Genomic DNA, 19485 nt, shown 5'->3' with positions numbered 1-19485 from the left:
CATCCACTTCACGGAAATATACGCATGTGTGCGCAAAAATATTTAGTACAATGCTATTTTGTATTAGAAAAGAAAAACAATCAAAATTCATGTTTAAAAAGAAGTTAAATTCAGACACATTCATGCTATAGAATAATAGGAGGCAAAAGGTTTATCAGCATCCAATATATCCTCACATAGAAAGAGCTCCAAAATATAGGAGATGAAAAACAAATTGCAAAACCGTACATACGGTAAAATCTCATTTACGTTAAATCCCGTTACGTTATCTTTTATATTTAAAAGGTAGATAGAGGTTGTAGATGCCTAGAGGTCACTGTGGTGACCTCTGGGAAAAGAGAAAGGTTTGAAGATAGAAGGTTATGACAACGTTAAGGGCTTACTTATTTTAGACACACCTGTTTTTCTAATACGTCGAGATATTCATGTATTACTTATGCCATTACAAAATAAACATCACAAAGTAAGTTTGTAGACTGCTGTAATTGTCTGATGCATGGGAAAGGGAAACTGAATTAGGGTGGTGTCCGCAGAAATGGAGAAGCAGTGGTTGGTGTAAGGGGGGAAATTTTAGGACTTGGAACTTGACAGGGTATACCGTGTGACAAAGGAAGGCAGATGGCCCACGGGGGACTGGAATAGTGATGGCTTTACTGGAAACAGAAAATAAGAGAAGCGGTTGATTTGTAAGGAGAAGATCTTTTTTATTTTGGAAACATGGAATTTGCGATACTGACATCCAGGTAAATATACTGCAAGTTTCCTAGAAAGACATAATATGTAAAGTACACAGATCAGAACTACCCTGGGGTTAAGTGACTAAATTCTCAAGATAACAGTAGAAAGCAACCGTTAGTGGACACCAATTGTACTACCTTATGATCATTGCGTAATGTTCCATTTGTAGTTATACATACACACTGAATCCGGGGATACCTAGTTATATATATTTGGGTATTAAAATGGATATTAAGAGGCTACAATATTGTATTACAGAAAGGAATTCATTCACATTATTTTCAAGAAATAAATTCTTATGGAATGAGAACTGTCTTCCATTTCATCCATTTCCCACTTAAAACTCTATATCTAAATCAAACTCCCTAAAATGAATGAAATTGGCAAGAATGAAGAACAGAGATCACAAGCAAATATAATTATTATAACTACAAATTTAAATGGTCTAAGTATTATCCAAGACACTTTTTCCTCTCAGCGTTTAAGATGTTATTGTCCGGGTCCTAGCAGGATGTTGAAGTCCATCAACAGGGCGACTTGTGGCATTTTTAAAGTGACTCAGGTGACTGTGCTTTTGCAACTAGAGGGTGCTGAAGGACCGCAGAGGACTAGATATATCTCGTCTTTTAAAGATTCAGTAATCAGTGACTCTTACAAATTAAAGTCTTCAATAAAATAACATTGAATTATAGATGCAATTTGCATAAACAATATGTAAACACATTTTATTATTGAATTGACAATCCAAACCCTCAGCTGCTGCAAACTCTCCAAATAATGTAAATACACTTATTTGGTCTTATGTTTACGTTACATGGATTACTGATAGTCCTAGTATCAGCTATGGAGAAATAAGAAGGTACATTGGCTCTGATATTACTAGGGAATACAAGTCTTATAGACCAGAAAGTACCTGTTTTGCAAGTTGGCATAAGACCAAAGCAATTAATCCAAGTAGCCTGGACTTTTAGCAAGAAAGAAGATACAAATGGAGGTGAGATCTAACTACGTAATCGTTTACTTAACCTTTAAATGTCTTGTAACAAAATCAAACACTATTCAAATAAGAAAAAGAGAAATTCAGGAAAAACATTTAATTTTACTTTAAAAGATGTGAGCATTTTAATAAAATAAAGAAGTTAAAATCCTCTAATGATTATGGATTTTTCTTCCCAACTCGTTACTTCTAGTAAGAAGGTATTTTCCTCTTGGTTTCTTACAAATGGTACGAAATCGCATATTCATTGCTATATTCCAATTCAAAATACTTATGACTCTTCTTAAGGCACAATGATTTTGTATACTCTGTATCAACAAAATAAAATCCATGAAAATATATCTAGGTTTTAAAGTGGACTAAATAGAATTTCTTTTATCAGAAATATTTAATCAATATATCTCCTTTTATTTTTATTTCATGAGAAACCAGAATTCAGCACGAATTTAGGTAAATCTAGATTTCCCTTTGTTTCAAAAATGCTCACTGGGCTTCATTATCTGGCATTTGACAACACAGGCACACTTTAAAATGAGCTGCTTTTGCAAATTAGGAATTTGTTTGAACTTTATTTCTCCACAGAGCTCATGTAGTTAGAGTTGATATACTTCTACTTATAAAGTTATACCATATGTAATATACTTTTGCTTTATCTATGATAATACCATCTAAAATTGTACAAGAATAAGATGGCTTTCTCCGAAAGTTACAAGGAAAGGGATCTGAAACACTACGTACATTGCGATGATGACAAAACAGGGTTCAGAGTGCACCCCATTTTATTATCAGAATTATCGGAATATTTGCAATTTACACTAACTGGAGAGAAATGTTCGGATTCTATTTTACGTAGTACGCTTATCCTCCATTTATTCCTAAAGCAATTATGTTTGCTTTACATAAATACATCATGATTAGAGCACAGACGTAACAAGATCATGCTGCCATTCCACATGATGAAGGCGCCATATTTGTATTACACTCCAATGGCATCCAAAATGCAATATATTGCTATGAAAATGCAAGGAATGTTCACAGATTGGCATTAATGAACGAGGTTGTTCACAATGCAATGGGACTTGACTTTATACGAATGGAAAAGGTTTATCATAAATATATAGACCAGTAGATAATGTTGAAGAATAAGAAGCAGAAAGGAAACAATGCCCTTGCATAAAGATCGATCCTCTTCGCTGCCGTCGGAATAACGGGTTTGGCAGGAGGCGGCTTCTTGTTATTCTTGGCCTGGGATTTCCCAAGTCCGTTGTTGACCTCAATGGGTTTTCCATAGCAGTCATAATTGGACAATTCAAAATCTCTCGGTAAGCTTCCCACGATGCTGAAGTCGTTAGATCTCAGATCAGACTTGGACGTACAAACCTTTTTGCATCGGGTCTCTCCAACCTGAGAATAAAAATTAAAGACAGGATATTTAGAATTTTTCTATTTATAAAACGTCTTCAAGAAGATATTTTAAAAATCTGATGGTTTATTCAGTTGACTATTATGTCTCTTTGTCAAACAGAAATAATAGTCAACTGATTAAAGCACGGAATTACCTGAACATTTAGGGCTCTAAAATGTTGCCTATACAACAAGGCTTACGTCATGGAATAAACTTTTGGTAGGTTATTTTATGTTAAGGGATCAAGGCGCAAATCATCCTTTATCTTAGGTGCTCCCAGGCTTGTGAGAGTTCTCAGTTGAAAGACTGACCGATACATGAAAATCCAACATTTAACCATGACACAGATCATATTAGCAGAACATACGGAATACAAACGTCTTCTGGTACCTCTGACCTTTGATTTCCCCAGGGCTCCTATTGCCAAATTGGGTTGTTTATAAAAGACTGAGGCATTTATCCTTGCAATGAGACAGACTGTGTCTCTAAACCACACTCACAAGTAAGAACTAAAAATGGTCACAATGATCATGAACCAAAGATTGACCAACGAAAGGCATTCCTCACTTGCCGCCTGAAGATGAATTAGCCAGAGAATCCAAACTCAGAAAATCCAAAGAAACTGTGGCTATTTCAGCCAGATCATATGCTACAGAGACTGTTCAGTTGATCATCTCTGAAGTACTACTTTTTACTCAATTCCCTACAATATACAGAATAATTATTTCACACTGAACTCTCTCTGGCCGTCAGAAAAGCTCATGGAAAAGACAGAGGCTGACCAGTGGCTTAAGGAAAGGCCACAGAAGGGGGAGCCCATGATTCCACTGCTTCATCTTTCACTGTTCTTACTCCCGACCTTTGTGATTCACCTTGGGAATCTTCACTAAAATATTTACTCTTTTACCGAAAAAGGAAACCATGTCATTGTACACTCTTAGTACACTCTAGTTTTTGCCTTAGTTACAATAATACATTGACGACTTATGTGGATTCTATTCACATTTACTAGATTATGGCTGGGTAAAAATGATGCTTAATGTAAGATGTAAAACAAATCATTCCCCAGCAGCCCTTCAGGTACCAGGACGGTATCCTTTATCCGAACAAACACTGAGGCATATTTTCTGGGCAAAAGGCAGATGGCAGTGCTCAGAGGTGGATAGCAAAGGTAACCAACATACACTGAGTGAAAAAACGAATGAAAATGTGTCACCACATCCTCTGGCTTTATACATTTAGGTTGTTTCCTTTTTTTTTTTTTTTTTTCAATTTTGAACAAGTGCTGGTAATGTTATTTTTTTAAGCTGATCTATGAATGTTGGCTTTAGTATTATATCTTTATGCCACATAGACATTTGTACAATCCTGTTGGGTAAGAACTTTCGAAAAAGATGTTTATGTAAATATAATTGTACAAAAGTACACAAGAAAATGTTGATAAGTAGGAATGGGGACTAAGGCACTGGAATTTCATCCTTTCTGAATGTCTTATAGGTTAAAAAAATGTGAATCACCAGCATATTACAATATTTAGAAAGTGTCGATTTAGTTCCGTCCCGGTTTGATGGGACTTGGAGCTAAAGGAGGCCAGCCGGAAGAAAGAGGATTACCGTTCCCCGTTTTTTAACGTACAGTCCCAGCTTCCCCATGGTGAGGACCCCGTGGAGCTTAAAGAGGAGCTATATCCTGATGGAGCCACCATTGGTCCGGGCTCTGGTCCACATCAATTTAACCCAGTGTCTAGGAAAATGTCTGGCCAAAAATAGGGACTGATCAATGGAATGAGACAGAACAAAGCTAGCAACGAGAATCTAAGTTATTTAAATGAGACTTTGGGAAATCGTTCATGTATATATTATATATATGTATATATATATCACGAATTGTGAAAACATATATTTAAAATTTACTTCCAGGCCTTTTATTTAAATTCCCCAATTTGAAATCTTAAAAGGTCACTTTCAGCAAGCAGTCTGTCACCTAAGCTCTGTCTCCACAGACACACACACACACACACACACACACGTTCACACTCACATACCCTCCTGGTAAGTGTCCCAGACAGAAGACCGCATTTGAAGCTCTGGTTTTCCAGGACTGTTTGACGAATGGGTAAGTCTCAGTGTGTGTCAGAGAACTTGTGAAAAGACTAAATCACGACCTTCATCGGAAGAGAAGCTGGGAATAGCCTCTCCATGTCAAACCTTTGTCCTATTCTCAGACTCTCAGAGCAGCCTGCAAGCTCTGGGACTCGGTGGGTGTCCCAGGCTCTCTCTCACTTAGAATCCTCTGCTCCAAGAGCACTAACTGTGCTTTAGAATCACGTATCAAAACAAAGGAGGACTCTGGATTCTGACAGCAACTCAGGAAGCGTGACTCCTACCAGTTCCTTTTACTTTTGCACAAAGAAGGCCATACATATTTACTACAGAAATGCATTTACTCTGAACCGTATTTTATTCATGGCTTTAGGGGTAGTTTCAGTATCTATAAGTAACTGGACAAGTAGCCCAATTTATATGATATGATAACCTAAGTCATACATATTAACACTTCAAATTTTCTAGTGTTTTGTTTACATAAACACATTCTTAGATTCTGCCAGCAATTTTGTTCGTTTTTTGTTTGTTTGTTTGTTTTGCAGTACGCGGGCCTCTCACTGTTGTGGCCTCTCCCGTTACGGAGCACAGGCTCTGGACGCGCAGGCTCAGCGGCCATGGCTCACGGGCCCAGCCGCTCCGCGGCATGTGAGATCTTCCCGGACCGGGGCACGAACCCGCGTCCCCTGCATCGGCAGGCGGACTCTCAACCACTGCGCCACCAGGGAAGCCCTGCCAGCAATTTTAATCATTATATAATTGTACCTACACAGCTCATTCAAAATGTAGACATAGAATGTTACATTTATTCCAAGAGATTGTTTAAATATAGGAAATAGTTAAGGGAAGAATAATTACTTCAATGTTGAAGTGATAACAGGAAAAATCACTCCAAAAACTTCAGTTTGGTTACACTAAATGCTTAATCATTTAGTTTATTGAACACTCTTCTATAAACGTATTTGCAGATTCTTATATTTGAAATGAGGTGTGTGTGTGTGTGTGTGTGTGTGTGTGTGTGTGTATGTGTGTTGGTGAAGAGTAGGTCTACTGCAGAAGTAATTTTTAACGACGTGTCAGAGCTGAATAAGCAATAAAATTAGGTTCCATACTGAGAAGTCCTCTAGTTGCTTAAACAGCTCATAATTCATTACCTCATTCGCTGGTCTCTTCTTCTGCTCATCAGAGACTTTACACAAACACAACTTTCTTTAGTTAATACTCTCCACACATCATTATCAAATCAAACATGTACATAAGAGTACAAAGAGTTTACAATATAAATGCTATTTTAAACAATTATAATATCACATGCAGAGGGATTAAATGAGCTACTTAGAAGTAAGACAGCAACCCCACTCAACACATTCTTAAAAGTGACCTTGGTTCTGCAGATCTCCCATTTATACTTTCCCCATTTTTCCTCATATGAATATGTGTCTCATTTACTTTCATCATATAAACTTGTCACTTCTGAAAATTACTGGTAGCAAAAATGAGGCACTACGACAATGAGGCTGTCAAGGATAAAAAATGATGACGATAAGAACTTCCAAAGGCTTCAAACTGTAGCCTCTCAGATTTTCTTTGTGGTCCTTTCCAGCTTGAATCTGCACACAGGTAAAAGCGAATCACCCGAGGCAATATTTCTGGGCCAGAAGACTTAGGTGTGACTTCACGGTGGTAACAACAGAGAACTTACTAGAAAAATGAGCAGAGCCTCAGTGGTGACGTGTGGGCCTGTAACAGACCATCTGACATCTGTGTCGTCACAGCCCTAGAAGGATGGAGGAAAGGTACTCAAAGGAATAACAGCTGAAAACTTCTCCCATTTGGCAAGAAGCATGCGCCTGCATTTTTTTCTAACAAGCTGAACAAACCCCAAACTGGATGAACCCTAAAAAAAACACTCCAAAATACATAATTAAACTTCTGAACACTAAAGGCAAAAAAAAAAAAAAAATCTTGAAAGCAGCCGGAGAAAAATGACATTTTACCTAAAGGAGAAAAACAGTGTGAATGAAGCAGAGTTCTTCTCAGAAGCCACAGAGTCCAGAAGGAATGGGCACAATACTTTTTAGGTGTCAAAGGAAAAGAACTTTCAAGGATCCTATTCCCAGTGAAGAGATCCTTTGGGAATGAAGGGAAACCAAGACATTCCCAGATGAAGGAAACTAGGAGGATCTGTTACCAGCAGCGCTACCCAAAATAATGGATAAAGGCAATTCTCTAAAAGGAAAGAAACAATAAAAGATAGAACCTTGGAATATCAGAATGGAAGAAAGATCAAAGTAAACAAAAATAGGCACAAATACAATAAACTTTCCTTCTCTCTCTGAGTTTTCCAAATTATGTGTGATGGTGAAGCAAAAAGTGTAACACTTTCTAATTAGGTTCTAAGAAGTATTTACAATAATTTTGTCATGTGAAGAGGAAAGCAAAAGGTGTTAAAGGGAGGTAGCATTTCTACACATCACACAAAGTGGCAACAGAGTGACATCAGGAAACTGTGATAAAGTCATGTGTATATAATGGGACACCTGGAGCAGCCTCCAAGCAAGAGAGTGACATGCTTACAAACAATACAGGAAACTCAAAATGTCATTCTAGGAGCTGTTCAAGCAGTCCACGTGGAAGAAGGAGAAAGAAGAAAGAGATTAAAAATAGAACAAATAGGACACAAAATACACACCCTGAGAAAACCATGATTCAAAACGACACATGCACCGCAATGTTCATTGCAGCACTATTTACGATAGCCAGGTCATGGAAGCAAGCTAAGTGTCCATCGACAGATGAATGGATAAAGAAGATGTGTCACATATATACAATGGAATATTACTCAGCCATAACAAGGAACGAAATTGGGTCATTTGTAGAGACGTGGATGGACCCAGAGTCTGTCATACAGAGTGAAGTAAGTCAGAAAGAGAAAAACAAATATCGTATATTAATGCATATATGTGGCATCTAGAAAAATGGTAGAGATGAACCTATTTGCAGGGCAGGAATAAAGGTGCAGACGTAGAGAATGGGCATGTGGACATGGGGGTTGGGGGATGAATTGGGAGATTGAGATGGACGTATACCCACTACCACGTGTAAGTCAGATAAGTAGTGGGAACCTGCTGTGTAGCACAGCGAGCTCAGCTCAGTGCTCTGTGGTGACCTAGATGGGTGGGACAGGGGTGGAGAGGGGAGGCCCAAAAGGGAGGGGATATACGTACACATATAGCTGATTCACTTCATTGTACAGCAGAAACTAACACAACATTGTAAAGCAACTATACCCCAATAAAAAATAATAATAAAATTAAAAAAAATAAAATAGACTGAAGCCCTAAATATATCAATAAGTTCATTAAATTTAAATGATCTAAATATACAAACTAAAACGTGAGAGGGCTTCCCTGGTGGCGCAGTGGTTGAGAGTCCACCTGTCGATGCAGGAGAGGCGGGTTTGTGCCCCGGTCCGGGAAGATCCCACGTGCCGCGGAGCGGCTGGGCCCGTGAGCCATGGCCGCTGACCCTGCATGTCCGGAGCCTGTGCTCCGCAATGGAAGAGGCCACAACAGTGAGAGGCCCGCGTACCACACACACACACAAAGACAAAAAAATAAAAAAAGACCTGCAGACAGCATCACGTAAGAACAGTTTGCTTGCCTCTGTCTATAAAACCGTGTCTAACGTTCTAGGTGTTGGTAGGAGTGGCGGTCAGCAAATGGACATGGTCTGGGGCCAGATGCAGGCAAGGTTTCCAAGGCTGTAGGATGGTCTGGACCTGTTAGTCTCTTGTGGAACTTACCATGCTACGTTCAGTGGAAATGGTCCCCTGGCCTAGGGTCTTCTCAACTAGAGGTCATCAAGTACAGGCATGCTGGAGTGAGTGGACCACTGTCCTCAATCCATGACGTGGTCTGTGGCCCCAGGATGTATCAGTACCTGAATCTAGAGGCATGGTCCGCTCTTCTTAGACCCATCACCAAGTGACAAGGCAAGGTCATGGGTTTTAACTGTTCAGTTCTTCTCTAGCTACTCACTGCGCTGGACAAATCCCAAGCCATGGGCATAGTTTCCCTATGAGCCAGGCACCCAGTAAAGAAGTAGCCTGCCTGACATGAGCATTGTGAAGCTCTCCAACTTGATGGGGAATGGGTGGGAGATTGACTCAAGAACGTGGGCCCCGGAAGCCTTCAGCCCCCCGGCCATTCGCAAAGGTTTGTCAAATGAGAAAGAGTAGGAAGGTCTGTCACTTGGGCAAGGCCTCCACATTCAGTGGTGACCATCAGAGCAAAGGAATTGAAGCATCCTTAAACTCCACGGAAAGTTCTCCAGTCATTTGATAAAGTGTTAATATTTTTCTCGGTTACTATTGGACCTAACTGTTTTCTATTCTTTTCCAAACAGTAGGTTGTGCTTAGTCCCTTTGCATCTGTGAGAGAAAAACGAGTGAGAACCAATTCTACCAAACCTTTAAACCCGCAGAACGCACTTTGCTGGCCGACGTCGTCCTTACCTGTAAGGTGCTGATGTGAACAGGTGTGCCCGTGCCGTTCACAGTGTTCTTCTTAGCTGCACTCCCCCCCTTCCCATCTGCTTGCTCAGCCTTGGCAATTCTGGCTTTTTCCGCTTCGACTCTCTTGGGGTTATTGAGCATCACCTGGACGACCGCGTACTCCACCAGGGACGCAAACCCGAAGAGCAGACACGCGATGAGCCACACGTCCAAAGCCTTCACGTAAGACACCTTGGGAAGTTCCGCAGCCAGGGTTGTGCACTCAGAGGCCAAGCTGAGCACTGAGAAGATGCCTGCAGGACAGAAACAGGAAGTCAAGTTGCTTTTACTCCCATGAAATGTTCTACAATCACTGCTCTTTGATGAAATCCCCCTCCGATAACTTTCAATGCCCCTCAGGTCCCCTTAAAACTCAAAGAGTAGAAGAAATACCACGTACTTGCTTCTTATGTAAGAATTATTGAATGTGGGTGGTATGTGTGTAAACACTTAACATTTTAAAAAGTAAATATTTATTTTTTATTACCCTAATAATGAAAGATGTACTTGGTTCTCTTTGCTCTTGCATTGGGAATACGGGAAACACTATATTAGTATCAATAATCATTTAAAACACTGAAAAATATATATTCCACCAGTTGCATCATTTCAGAGGCTCCTGAAAGGTGTGGAGTTTTGGGGATTTTTTTTTTTAATATTGAAGAACTAAGAGACTCTCTCCTAGAAAGAAAGGCTTTTAGTAAAATATAACTTCTGCAGATTGAAACAATATTACATATATATATATATATATATATATATATATATATATATACACACATATATATTACTATTATATTGTAATTATCCTCTATCTTGAAGAAAACTAATGAACAGGACTATGTTTTAAAAGTTAATATAGGTTTTAACATTTTCTAACCTGGAAGTGAAAAGTAACATAAAAATACAAGATCTTCTCAAACATTGCCCTAAACTCAGTTAATTATACCTATGGGCATTAATTTAGCAAATCATATTCCCAAGTTATTTTTTTATTCTTAATCAAATGTTATGTCAGCTTATCAATCAATCAAAAACAAGCCTTGAAGTAGCATATATTGACACCATTCTCTGTGTTTCCATAGCATTTCATGCTCATCAATAACACAGAATGTATCAAATTGTAGTCAATTTAGTAGTATACCTGAATCTTTATCCTGATATATTAGCAACTTTATGAATGAAATGGAGAATAGTGCCAGATTATAGAAGGCCTTCAAAGTCCTAGAGTGGATCTTTTATCGTATTTGGTAGAGAAATGACATTATCAAGAGAATATTTCAATAAGGTCACTCTTCTAGGGATAAAAAAATAAACTGAGAAAGAAAAATATAGGAGATGCAGAAACAAAGAATAAGAAAATGAAGGATAGGATGAATGTGAAAGGATTTTGGAGAAAACATTTTTTAAAACTTGATTACTGTTTAAAGGAAGAAGGAAAAGATTGAGACAAACTTCTAAACAGAATGACTGGGAAAATACCCATGAAATGTAGGAAGAGGAGAATATAGAAAAGATGTGACTTTGGAAAGAAAACACCGAGTTAGGCCAGATAAAGGCCGAGAAACAAAGAACTGGTGACCACGACTCAGCACAGGGCACCCGGGACCTTCTTGAAGGACAGATTGGCCAGTATCGTTCAGGGGAGGTTGTGGTGGAAAGGGAGGGGACTCCAGAGAGGCTCAGGCATCAGAAAAAGGAGGTCAAAGGAGCAGAGAAAGATTCAGAATAATAGGATATTAATGGACATTTGGGAGATATTTATAATCCCAGGCGTTAAGTTAAAAACCATGGTGACCAATTCCAATAAGATCTGTATCATTTCGAAGATGTAAGAATGGAAATGGAGATCAGTTGAGAAGGAAGGGAATGTGGACCTCACTGTGTGCCTTGTCTTCAGGAAATCACATTAAAATAGGAAACGTCCACTTGCTTTTTTATCCTAAAATAAGAATTTCTGAGCAAATATTTCTCCGGGCAAATATTTCAGCCTTATCTTAACATGGCCTTCAGATGAGATCACTTCATTGTTTAAGTAACTCATAGTGAAATGCTGCCTGAATTTTACTACATTGTGAACCAATAAAAAGAAATGTGAAACCCATCATTCAAAAAAATGGGGATATTTATAATTTCAACATTGTGTTCTTAATATATTATCCCCACTTAATGGAGCACCTCTCTAATAAATTCCAGGACTTCTTGGTATAATCTTTCTATAACGTGTTTAAAACATATAGTCCTTATTTGTCATTTGTTACTTTCTCTCCCTAATGCAAAAACAAACCAAGTCTAGATTTCAAATCAGGGAGTATGTCGTAAAATTGCTATCAACTCTGATAAGCAGGCGTGAGGTCTACATCTACTAAAAGTTATGGCTAACAAATAATATAAATCAAAGTATTAATCAATTAACTACATAAAATAGTTAACCTGAATAAAAACTTCTATAAAGAATTCAGGGTGAAGATAAAGTTGTTTAGCTCATCAATACGCAGAAAGAACTTTATAGTGATAAAATCCTTATTTAAGAGACCACTATTGATAGTGAACTCCCATTGACTATGGGATGTCCAGAGATTTCTCGTTCAGACAATCTCAGAGGAAACATCTGAAAAATAATTCTTTAATAGCATATACTCTAGCAATCTATTGCCTAAAAGAGGAATACCAAAACCTAGAAGACTGAAAAAGGAAAGCAAGAAAAAGGGTGAAAAAAGAAAAGGAAAAGAAAGGGGAGGTAGAGATATTTTTTTGGTATTTCATTTATTTATTTATTTTATTTCTTTTCCTTTTGGCTGTGTTGGGTCTTCGTTGCAGCCCGCAGGCTTCTCTCTAGTTGTGGCGTGCGGGTTTTCTCTTTCTAGTGTCTCATGCAGGCTCCAGAGCGTGTGGGCTCTGTAGTTTGTGGCACGCAAGCTCAGTAGTTGTGGCGCGTGGGCTTAGCTGCCCTGCCGCACGTGGGATCTCAGTCCCCCAACTAGGGATCGAACCCACGTCCCCTGCAATGCAAGGTGGATTCTTTACCACTGGACCACCAGGGAAGTCCCGGTAGTATTTTTTATTAACAACAAATAGAACCAACAGAGCAAATCAAGGAGAAATTGTGCCCAACAGCTACTGTCTAAACCTGAAATCATCTTTATCCCATACTGAGACAAACTATACTATGCAGCAAATTCTTATATGGAGTTGTGATTAATAACATGAAAATTCATTTAGAAATACTGCTAAATTATTACATCAGCATGTTATCATTGCACAGCATTCTAATCAAAGGATACTAAAAGGAAAACTACAATTACTACCATGTGGGAATCCAGAAATAATATCTGACATTTTTGAAAGAGATCCTTATAATCAAAAAGATCTTGAACCACTGTTCCAGATGATAAGAAAAGACTATAATAAGGAAGAAAGGTACTGTGTGTGACCTGCTAGAGGTCTGAATTGCGACCTGAATTATTCATCTTTTTACATTTATAATTAAAAAGTATTGTTTAAAAAAATCATTTTTAGCAGCAACTAAACCATTTCATGTACCAGAAAAAGAATGTGTTACAGTAAAGTTTACGTAGGGTAAAAAGTGTAAGATGTTACCTCCACAGTTACTTTTATACTTAAAGAAATAGCTGAAGACAAAGTCTACCTAAAGTTCGCAGAGGAAGCTTTGATACTTGTTAACAATGGGAAAAGTAAATCAAAAAGAGATAGGAAGAAAAGTAAAACTAGAACACAAGACTGATTTTATTTTAAAAAGCAAAATGAGTCTAGGGTAAATGATATATGTTCTTCTCCTAAATTTTAGAAAATAAAAATTATGGGCCATAGAAGGAAAAGATTGGCAAATTGATTTCATAATCTTTTGGAACAATGTAGGGGAAAAAAAGTAGAAAAAGGAAAGATACACTGGGTCAAAATAGCTGTATTGACAGAATATTCTGATATTTAATCTGTCAGTAATATTATTTCTTTTTTTTTTTAGATAAAATTATATATATATGTGGGTCTAATCACAGAGTTTCAAAATACCTGAAGCATAATTCCATAATTAGAGTTGGGGATTTTAACAACTTTCTCATCAATAACTATAATAACCAGACAAAAGACATAAAAGATTTTAACAGTACTATCAACCAACCTGACTCCACTCATATCTACAGAATTCTACACCCAAGAGTGACAAATATACAGTGCAAGTGACATGGGATGTTTGCCAGGAGACATAATGCTGGGCTGGACCATTAACAAACTCTCAGTAAACATAAAAAGATTGAAATCATAGAGTATGTTCCCTGACAAAATTAAAAACAAATCATATTTGAGTACTCATGAAAACGCTAAATATTTGGAATCCAAACTACACATATATAAAGAATCCGTGGGCCAAAGAAGAAATCACAAGGGAAATTAGAGAATATTTTTTTAATGAAGGACGATGAAAATACAGTATACCAAAATTTGCGCACTGCAGCTAAAGCAGGACTTACAAGGGAAATTTGTAACTTTAAATGCCCGTGTTAGAAAAGAAGAAGGGTCTAAAATCGGATATCTGAGTTTCCACTTCAATCATCAAAAAAGATCAAATAAAATCCAGACTGAGTAAAAAGCAATAATAAAGACAAGAGCCAAAATCAATGAAAAAGAAAAATAAACAAATAGATAGAAATGAATGAAATGAACGCTGATGTTTTGAAAATACCAAGAAAACGGATAAGTCTTTACCTAGAGTGGTCAAAAAAAAAAAAAAAAGAATTCACAATTTAACAATATCAGTACGTAGGAATGAATACTTCACTACAGCTAGACAGGAAAAGGAAAAACAAATGTTATGAACGTGTTTGTGCTAATAATTTTATCTACTCATCTAATAGCTAGGAATCAATTGGTAAAATTTGCCAAAATAAAGGGAAAAACCATACAAACCTTTAAATATACTCAGAGAAAGCATTGAAGCATTTGGCAAAAGTCAACAGTCATGATAAAAACCCTCTGCCAACTAGGAAGAGAAGGGAACCTCTTCAACCTGATTAAGAGATCTGTAATAACTAGAGCCACTATTACACTCAACAGTGAATACTTCAACTATGTCTACCCAGAATCAGGAATAAGCATCTCTCACAACTGTATTCAACATTGGACTAAGGTCGAAGGCACTACAAGAAGTAAAAAAAATCAAGTATTTGGGGAGTATATGACACAGGAGTACGAATCAGGCAAAACGGTACCATTATTTTGATAAACACTATGCTAATATTTTAGAAGAGTTAAACATACTTTTCCTATAAAATGCAGAAATTTCATTTCTAGGTGTTTCCCCAAGAGTAATGAAAATGTATGCCCACACAGAGCCTTGTACGTAATTATTCATCACATCACGTATAATACCCCAATCCCCAACAACTGGTTAATGGAGAAACACACGGTGGTGTAGCCATACTATGAAATGCTACTCGGCAATAAGATAGAACCAAACATTAACACACGCAACAGCACATATAAATCTCAAAAACCTAAACATGTCCCTAGTTTTCTTTTCATGAGTCAACATGTGGACTGATCCCACTTTCAATTTACCACCACTGACCTCCAGAGGTCCGCGATCCTACCAGGTAATCAGGGTGTATTTCCCCAGTCCCTTCACCAGTCCCTCTCCCTTCAGAACCACAGTGCTTTTCCCCATCACCCTTGCGACTCATGACCTGGCTTCCCATTTCACTAAGAAAACAAAATCAGAGGCTAGCCCCCATGACCACGTCTGCCCTCGCATCTCGCCGTGTGCCCATCAGCTCTGCCTTCTCTCCTGACGCTACAGACCAGCAGTCAGTCAACCCGATGCACCAGGCACATCTGACCCACCGCCTGTTTTTATAAATACAGTTTTACTAGGACATATCCACACCTCTTCAGCTATGTATTGTCTAAGGCTGCTTTAGCGCTATGACGGCGGATTTCGGGGTTTCAGCAGAAACCTCAAATGTTTGCTATTCAAACTGTCGCCAAAGGAGTTTGCTGACCCCGTGGACAAATCCACTGTGTTCTAGCAAAGGCCAATCCCTCGTCTCCTACCTCCCATCCCCTCTCACTGCTCCTGCACTTCTACCCACTCTCATTGTTTCCTTCACTACCGGTTGTTTTCCACCAAAAATAAACGTGTGTGGATTGTGCCCCTTAGAAAAACAAAACCAAGAAACCTCTCAGCTCCCATCCCCGCTGGCTATCTCCCCACCCTCCCCTCCTGTGGGCAGCTAGACCTCCAACAGGACGTTTACACCGAGGGCTCTAGGTCCCTCTCCTGCGTTCTCCTGAGTCACTCCGACCAGGCTTCCCGCTTCTCCTCACTCCATGGAGACTGTCTCTCTTCTGGATCCCAGGGACCCCCTAGGCTGCTAAAGCCAAGGGCAATCTTTAGCCCTAACCTTGACCTACAAGCAGCTGGCTGGTCACTCTCCTGGCCTGGACACACCTTCTCCACTTGGCAGGATTCTAGGAAACCACATCACATAGATTGCTCCTCATCTTCTCAATCCCAAGGCTTTAGCCCTGAGATTCTTCTACCTACACTCCACTCATCGCCTTAAATACCATCTACAAGATGTCTTGCATGTGGGATTTAAGAAAGCAGAATCAGGGCTTCCCTGGTGGCACAGTGGTTAAGAATCTGCCTGCCAATGCAGGGGACACGGGTTCGAGCCCTGGTCCGGGAAGATCCCACGTGCCGCGGAGCAACTAAGCCCGCGAGCCACAACTACTGAGCCCACGTGTCACAGCTACTGAAGCGTGCGTGCTTAGAGCCCGTGTCCCGCAACAGGAGAAGCCACCGCAATGAGAAACCCATGCACCACAACGAAGAATAGCCCCCGCTCGCCGCAACTAGAGAAAGCCCGTGTGCAGCAACGAAGACCCAACACAGCCATAAATAAATGAATTAACTTAAAAAAAAAAAAAAAGAAAGAAAGGCTCTCGATTATTTCCCCAACCGAGACTATTTAAGCCCTATAGAGACAGAATTTTCAAGTCTGGCTATTGGTGTTTCTATGTCACAGAGCATTAAACATCACAAACTGGAGAGCGTGGCCTAACCAGCCCTTCCTCTCTCTAGCCTCTCTTGGTGGTACAGCACACAATAACTAGTGTTTAGGAAAATGATGCAAAGTCATGTTTAAAAGATAAATTCTATTACATATTCCCTGATGAACAGTATGAGACAGTATAAGATTTAGAAAGATTTCTATCCAAATAGTCATTTGTTTTTAAGCTTGGCACCACTGGGGATTTTAGCCTTCCGTTATCCGTGAAAATCGCTTATTAATAATTATTTCATGAGCGTCAAAGTAGGATGGATTAACTGCTTAAAATACCCCAAGGACATAAAAAGAGAAAACTTAGTTTAATTATAGAATGCATAAACACGGAGAAAATCTAGTTCAATGTCAAGGACTGAAGGAAGTCTGAAAAAAAAAGAAAAAAGGTTGCCATCAATTCCAAAACTCACTGTCTCAAAATCATTTGGTATAATTTCAAAATTATACAGTCATTTCTATAAAGATGCAGCGCACTCGCGACCCCCCGAGAGAGGCTGGAACACGTTACCCAGGGGCACTCTGGCAGCACTGGCGTCGGGGTTGATCCAGAAAGACAGCCAGGACAGAACCACGATGAGCAGGGTTGGGGCGTAGACGCCCATCATGTAGAAGCCCACCTGCCGCCTCAGGGTGAAGATGACCTCCACGCACGTGTAGTACCCTGCCAGCAACAGACACGGGCAAGAGTGACACTCCCGCAACATCCCACCGCAAAATCACATCGTGCCCGGAAATTACAGGTCGCTCCTGCTTGAGGCAACTTCATAAAGTGAACTCCACGTAAAAAGGATGGGGGCTGGTTCTGTAAATATGTATCCTTTACGTGATCTAAGAGGACGGCATGATGAGACCTGTTTCACCCGACCTCTTGCGACTTCATTATGAGATTGACAAACAGACACCATGTGCTGCTCTGGGATGGCCAGTCCCGGCTTTTAAGTCTTTGCTCCGAGATTTTGCAGTGACTTAAACTTCCCATTATCCTTGGGTCCTCTGGGAGCAAAAGATCTAAAGAAGCCACCGGGAGCATCAAATCAGAGCAGAGCAAGTCTAAAAAGAAACATGCCTGGATTACACGTTGTCAGTATAATTTTCAGCCACGTGGACCACTTCTTATCTGGAAGGGATGACCGTCTACCAGAACTCATACGCACATTTACGCATGAAATGTGCAGACAGTCTTGGAGGTAAACACGAGCAGGGTAAGTGAGTGTTCCCAGTCCATGCAGGTAAAAGTTTGTAAAGGCAAACATCGGACATCCCAACCAAGTCTCCCCTGGTTCCACTCCAGGACCTCAAATGTTCTGGAATCGAGGGAAAGGGCTTCACTTTCACAGGCTGAGATTAAAGCAGACGTTGCCCTTACACATCATTCTAGGACTGCCATGATGTCAAGTAGTCTCTCAAATTAATCACAAATTATGGGCAGCCTCATAATAGCCTTTGCTGACTGGAGAAAGAAAATAAGTGACACAAATAGCCTCCCAGCACTGGCATACAAGAGACGTTTCCAGATGTTTGAGATGAATTTTTAAAATGTTCAATTGAGATAAAAATGTCATTTCCCATTCAACAAAAGGAAGGGTATGCATGAATTCCAAAACGTTAAAATATCTTCAGTTGCGTTCAGCTTAAACTGTACATAATTATTTAAAAATGCTGAGACAAATGAATGGGCAGTGCATAAATAAAATAATTATGGGGGAAAAAGACAAAATTACCTTTTTACTGTGTTTTAGTTTAAAAAGTTGTACTTATCTAGTTTTCCGAGTTGGGAAGAAGGTATATATTTCTGATGCTAGAATAATCTTCATATTTATTCATTAATAGTATCTAGAGCAGTAATTGCACACAAATAGGGTCTTTCAAAGAATGGCTATTCTCATCCCTTTATCAAATAGCTTAGATTAGAAATCTATCCTTTTCCCAATAATCATTGATACCTCGGAGGGATTAGAAAGATGTTAGGGCTAATCTGTAACAAAAATAAATAGTTGATTTGAACTGAAGTAAATTCTAATTATGCCAAATGTTTCCATATTATATCAAAAAAAGACAAGCATGGGCTTCCCTGGTGGCGCAGTGGTTGGGAGTCCGCATGCCGATGCAGGGGACACGGACTCCTGCCCTGGTCCGGGAAGATCCCACATGCCGCGGAGCGGCAGACAAGCAATGCAGAGTGTTGTCTTTTTTAAATTTTAAGTTCATTAAAACTAGGCAATTCATTTAAATGGTGCACAGGTCCTAAAAAGATATGAAAGGCAAAACGATGGAAAATCCCCCTCCCTTTTCAGTGCCCACCTCTTATCTCAACTTCCTGCCTGGACAAATGAGAACATATGCTTCCAACTAACAACCATGTGCAAAACTTCCAAACCATAATCTTTCATAAGCGCATTTGCTGCAATTAAGGAGGCCCACAGCGTTTCCTACACGCGGTTCTGCAGTACCTTGCTTTCTAAGAGTGTCACTCCCTCAAGGTAACTTTACACTCACCTAGTGCCTGTGAAATGGGGAATAACACATATGTGCTTATTATGTATCTTTAGCAGCCTAGGTTGTCACAAGGATTATAACAATTTTCTATAAAGTTGCTCACTTTC

At 39.3% G+C, this 19485-nt stretch overlaps 1 protein-coding gene across 2 annotated transcripts in view; it reads right to left on the bottom strand.

The window, feature by feature from the left end:
- Positions 1-693: 693 nt before the first annotated feature.
- GLRB (glycine receptor beta) overlaps positions 694-19485 on the bottom strand; it is a 69391-nt gene continuing 50599 nt past the window's right edge. The window contains exons 8-10 of one of the 2 annotated variants that reach the window (XM_060011579.1): positions 17391-17543; positions 9759-10051; positions 694-3139 (exon numbers count right to left, since the gene is read on the bottom strand). In XM_060011579.1, coding sequence (XP_059867562.1) covers positions 2843-3139; positions 9759-10051; positions 17391-17543 — 743 coding nt within the window. In that variant the 3' untranslated portion in view covers positions 694-2842. The remainder of the gene's footprint in view (positions 3140-9758; positions 10052-17390; positions 17544-19485) is intronic. The other variant, XM_060011580.1, reaches the window with a different exon arrangement.

This window comes from Delphinus delphis, chromosome 5 (assembly GCF_949987515.2).
Source record: "Delphinus delphis chromosome 5, mDelDel1.2, whole genome shotgun sequence".
Taxonomy (NCBI): domain Eukaryota; kingdom Metazoa; phylum Chordata; class Mammalia; order Artiodactyla; family Delphinidae; genus Delphinus; species Delphinus delphis.
The sequence above is the reverse complement of the archived record's forward strand: the minus strand, read 5'-3'. Positions and strand labels throughout refer to the sequence as shown.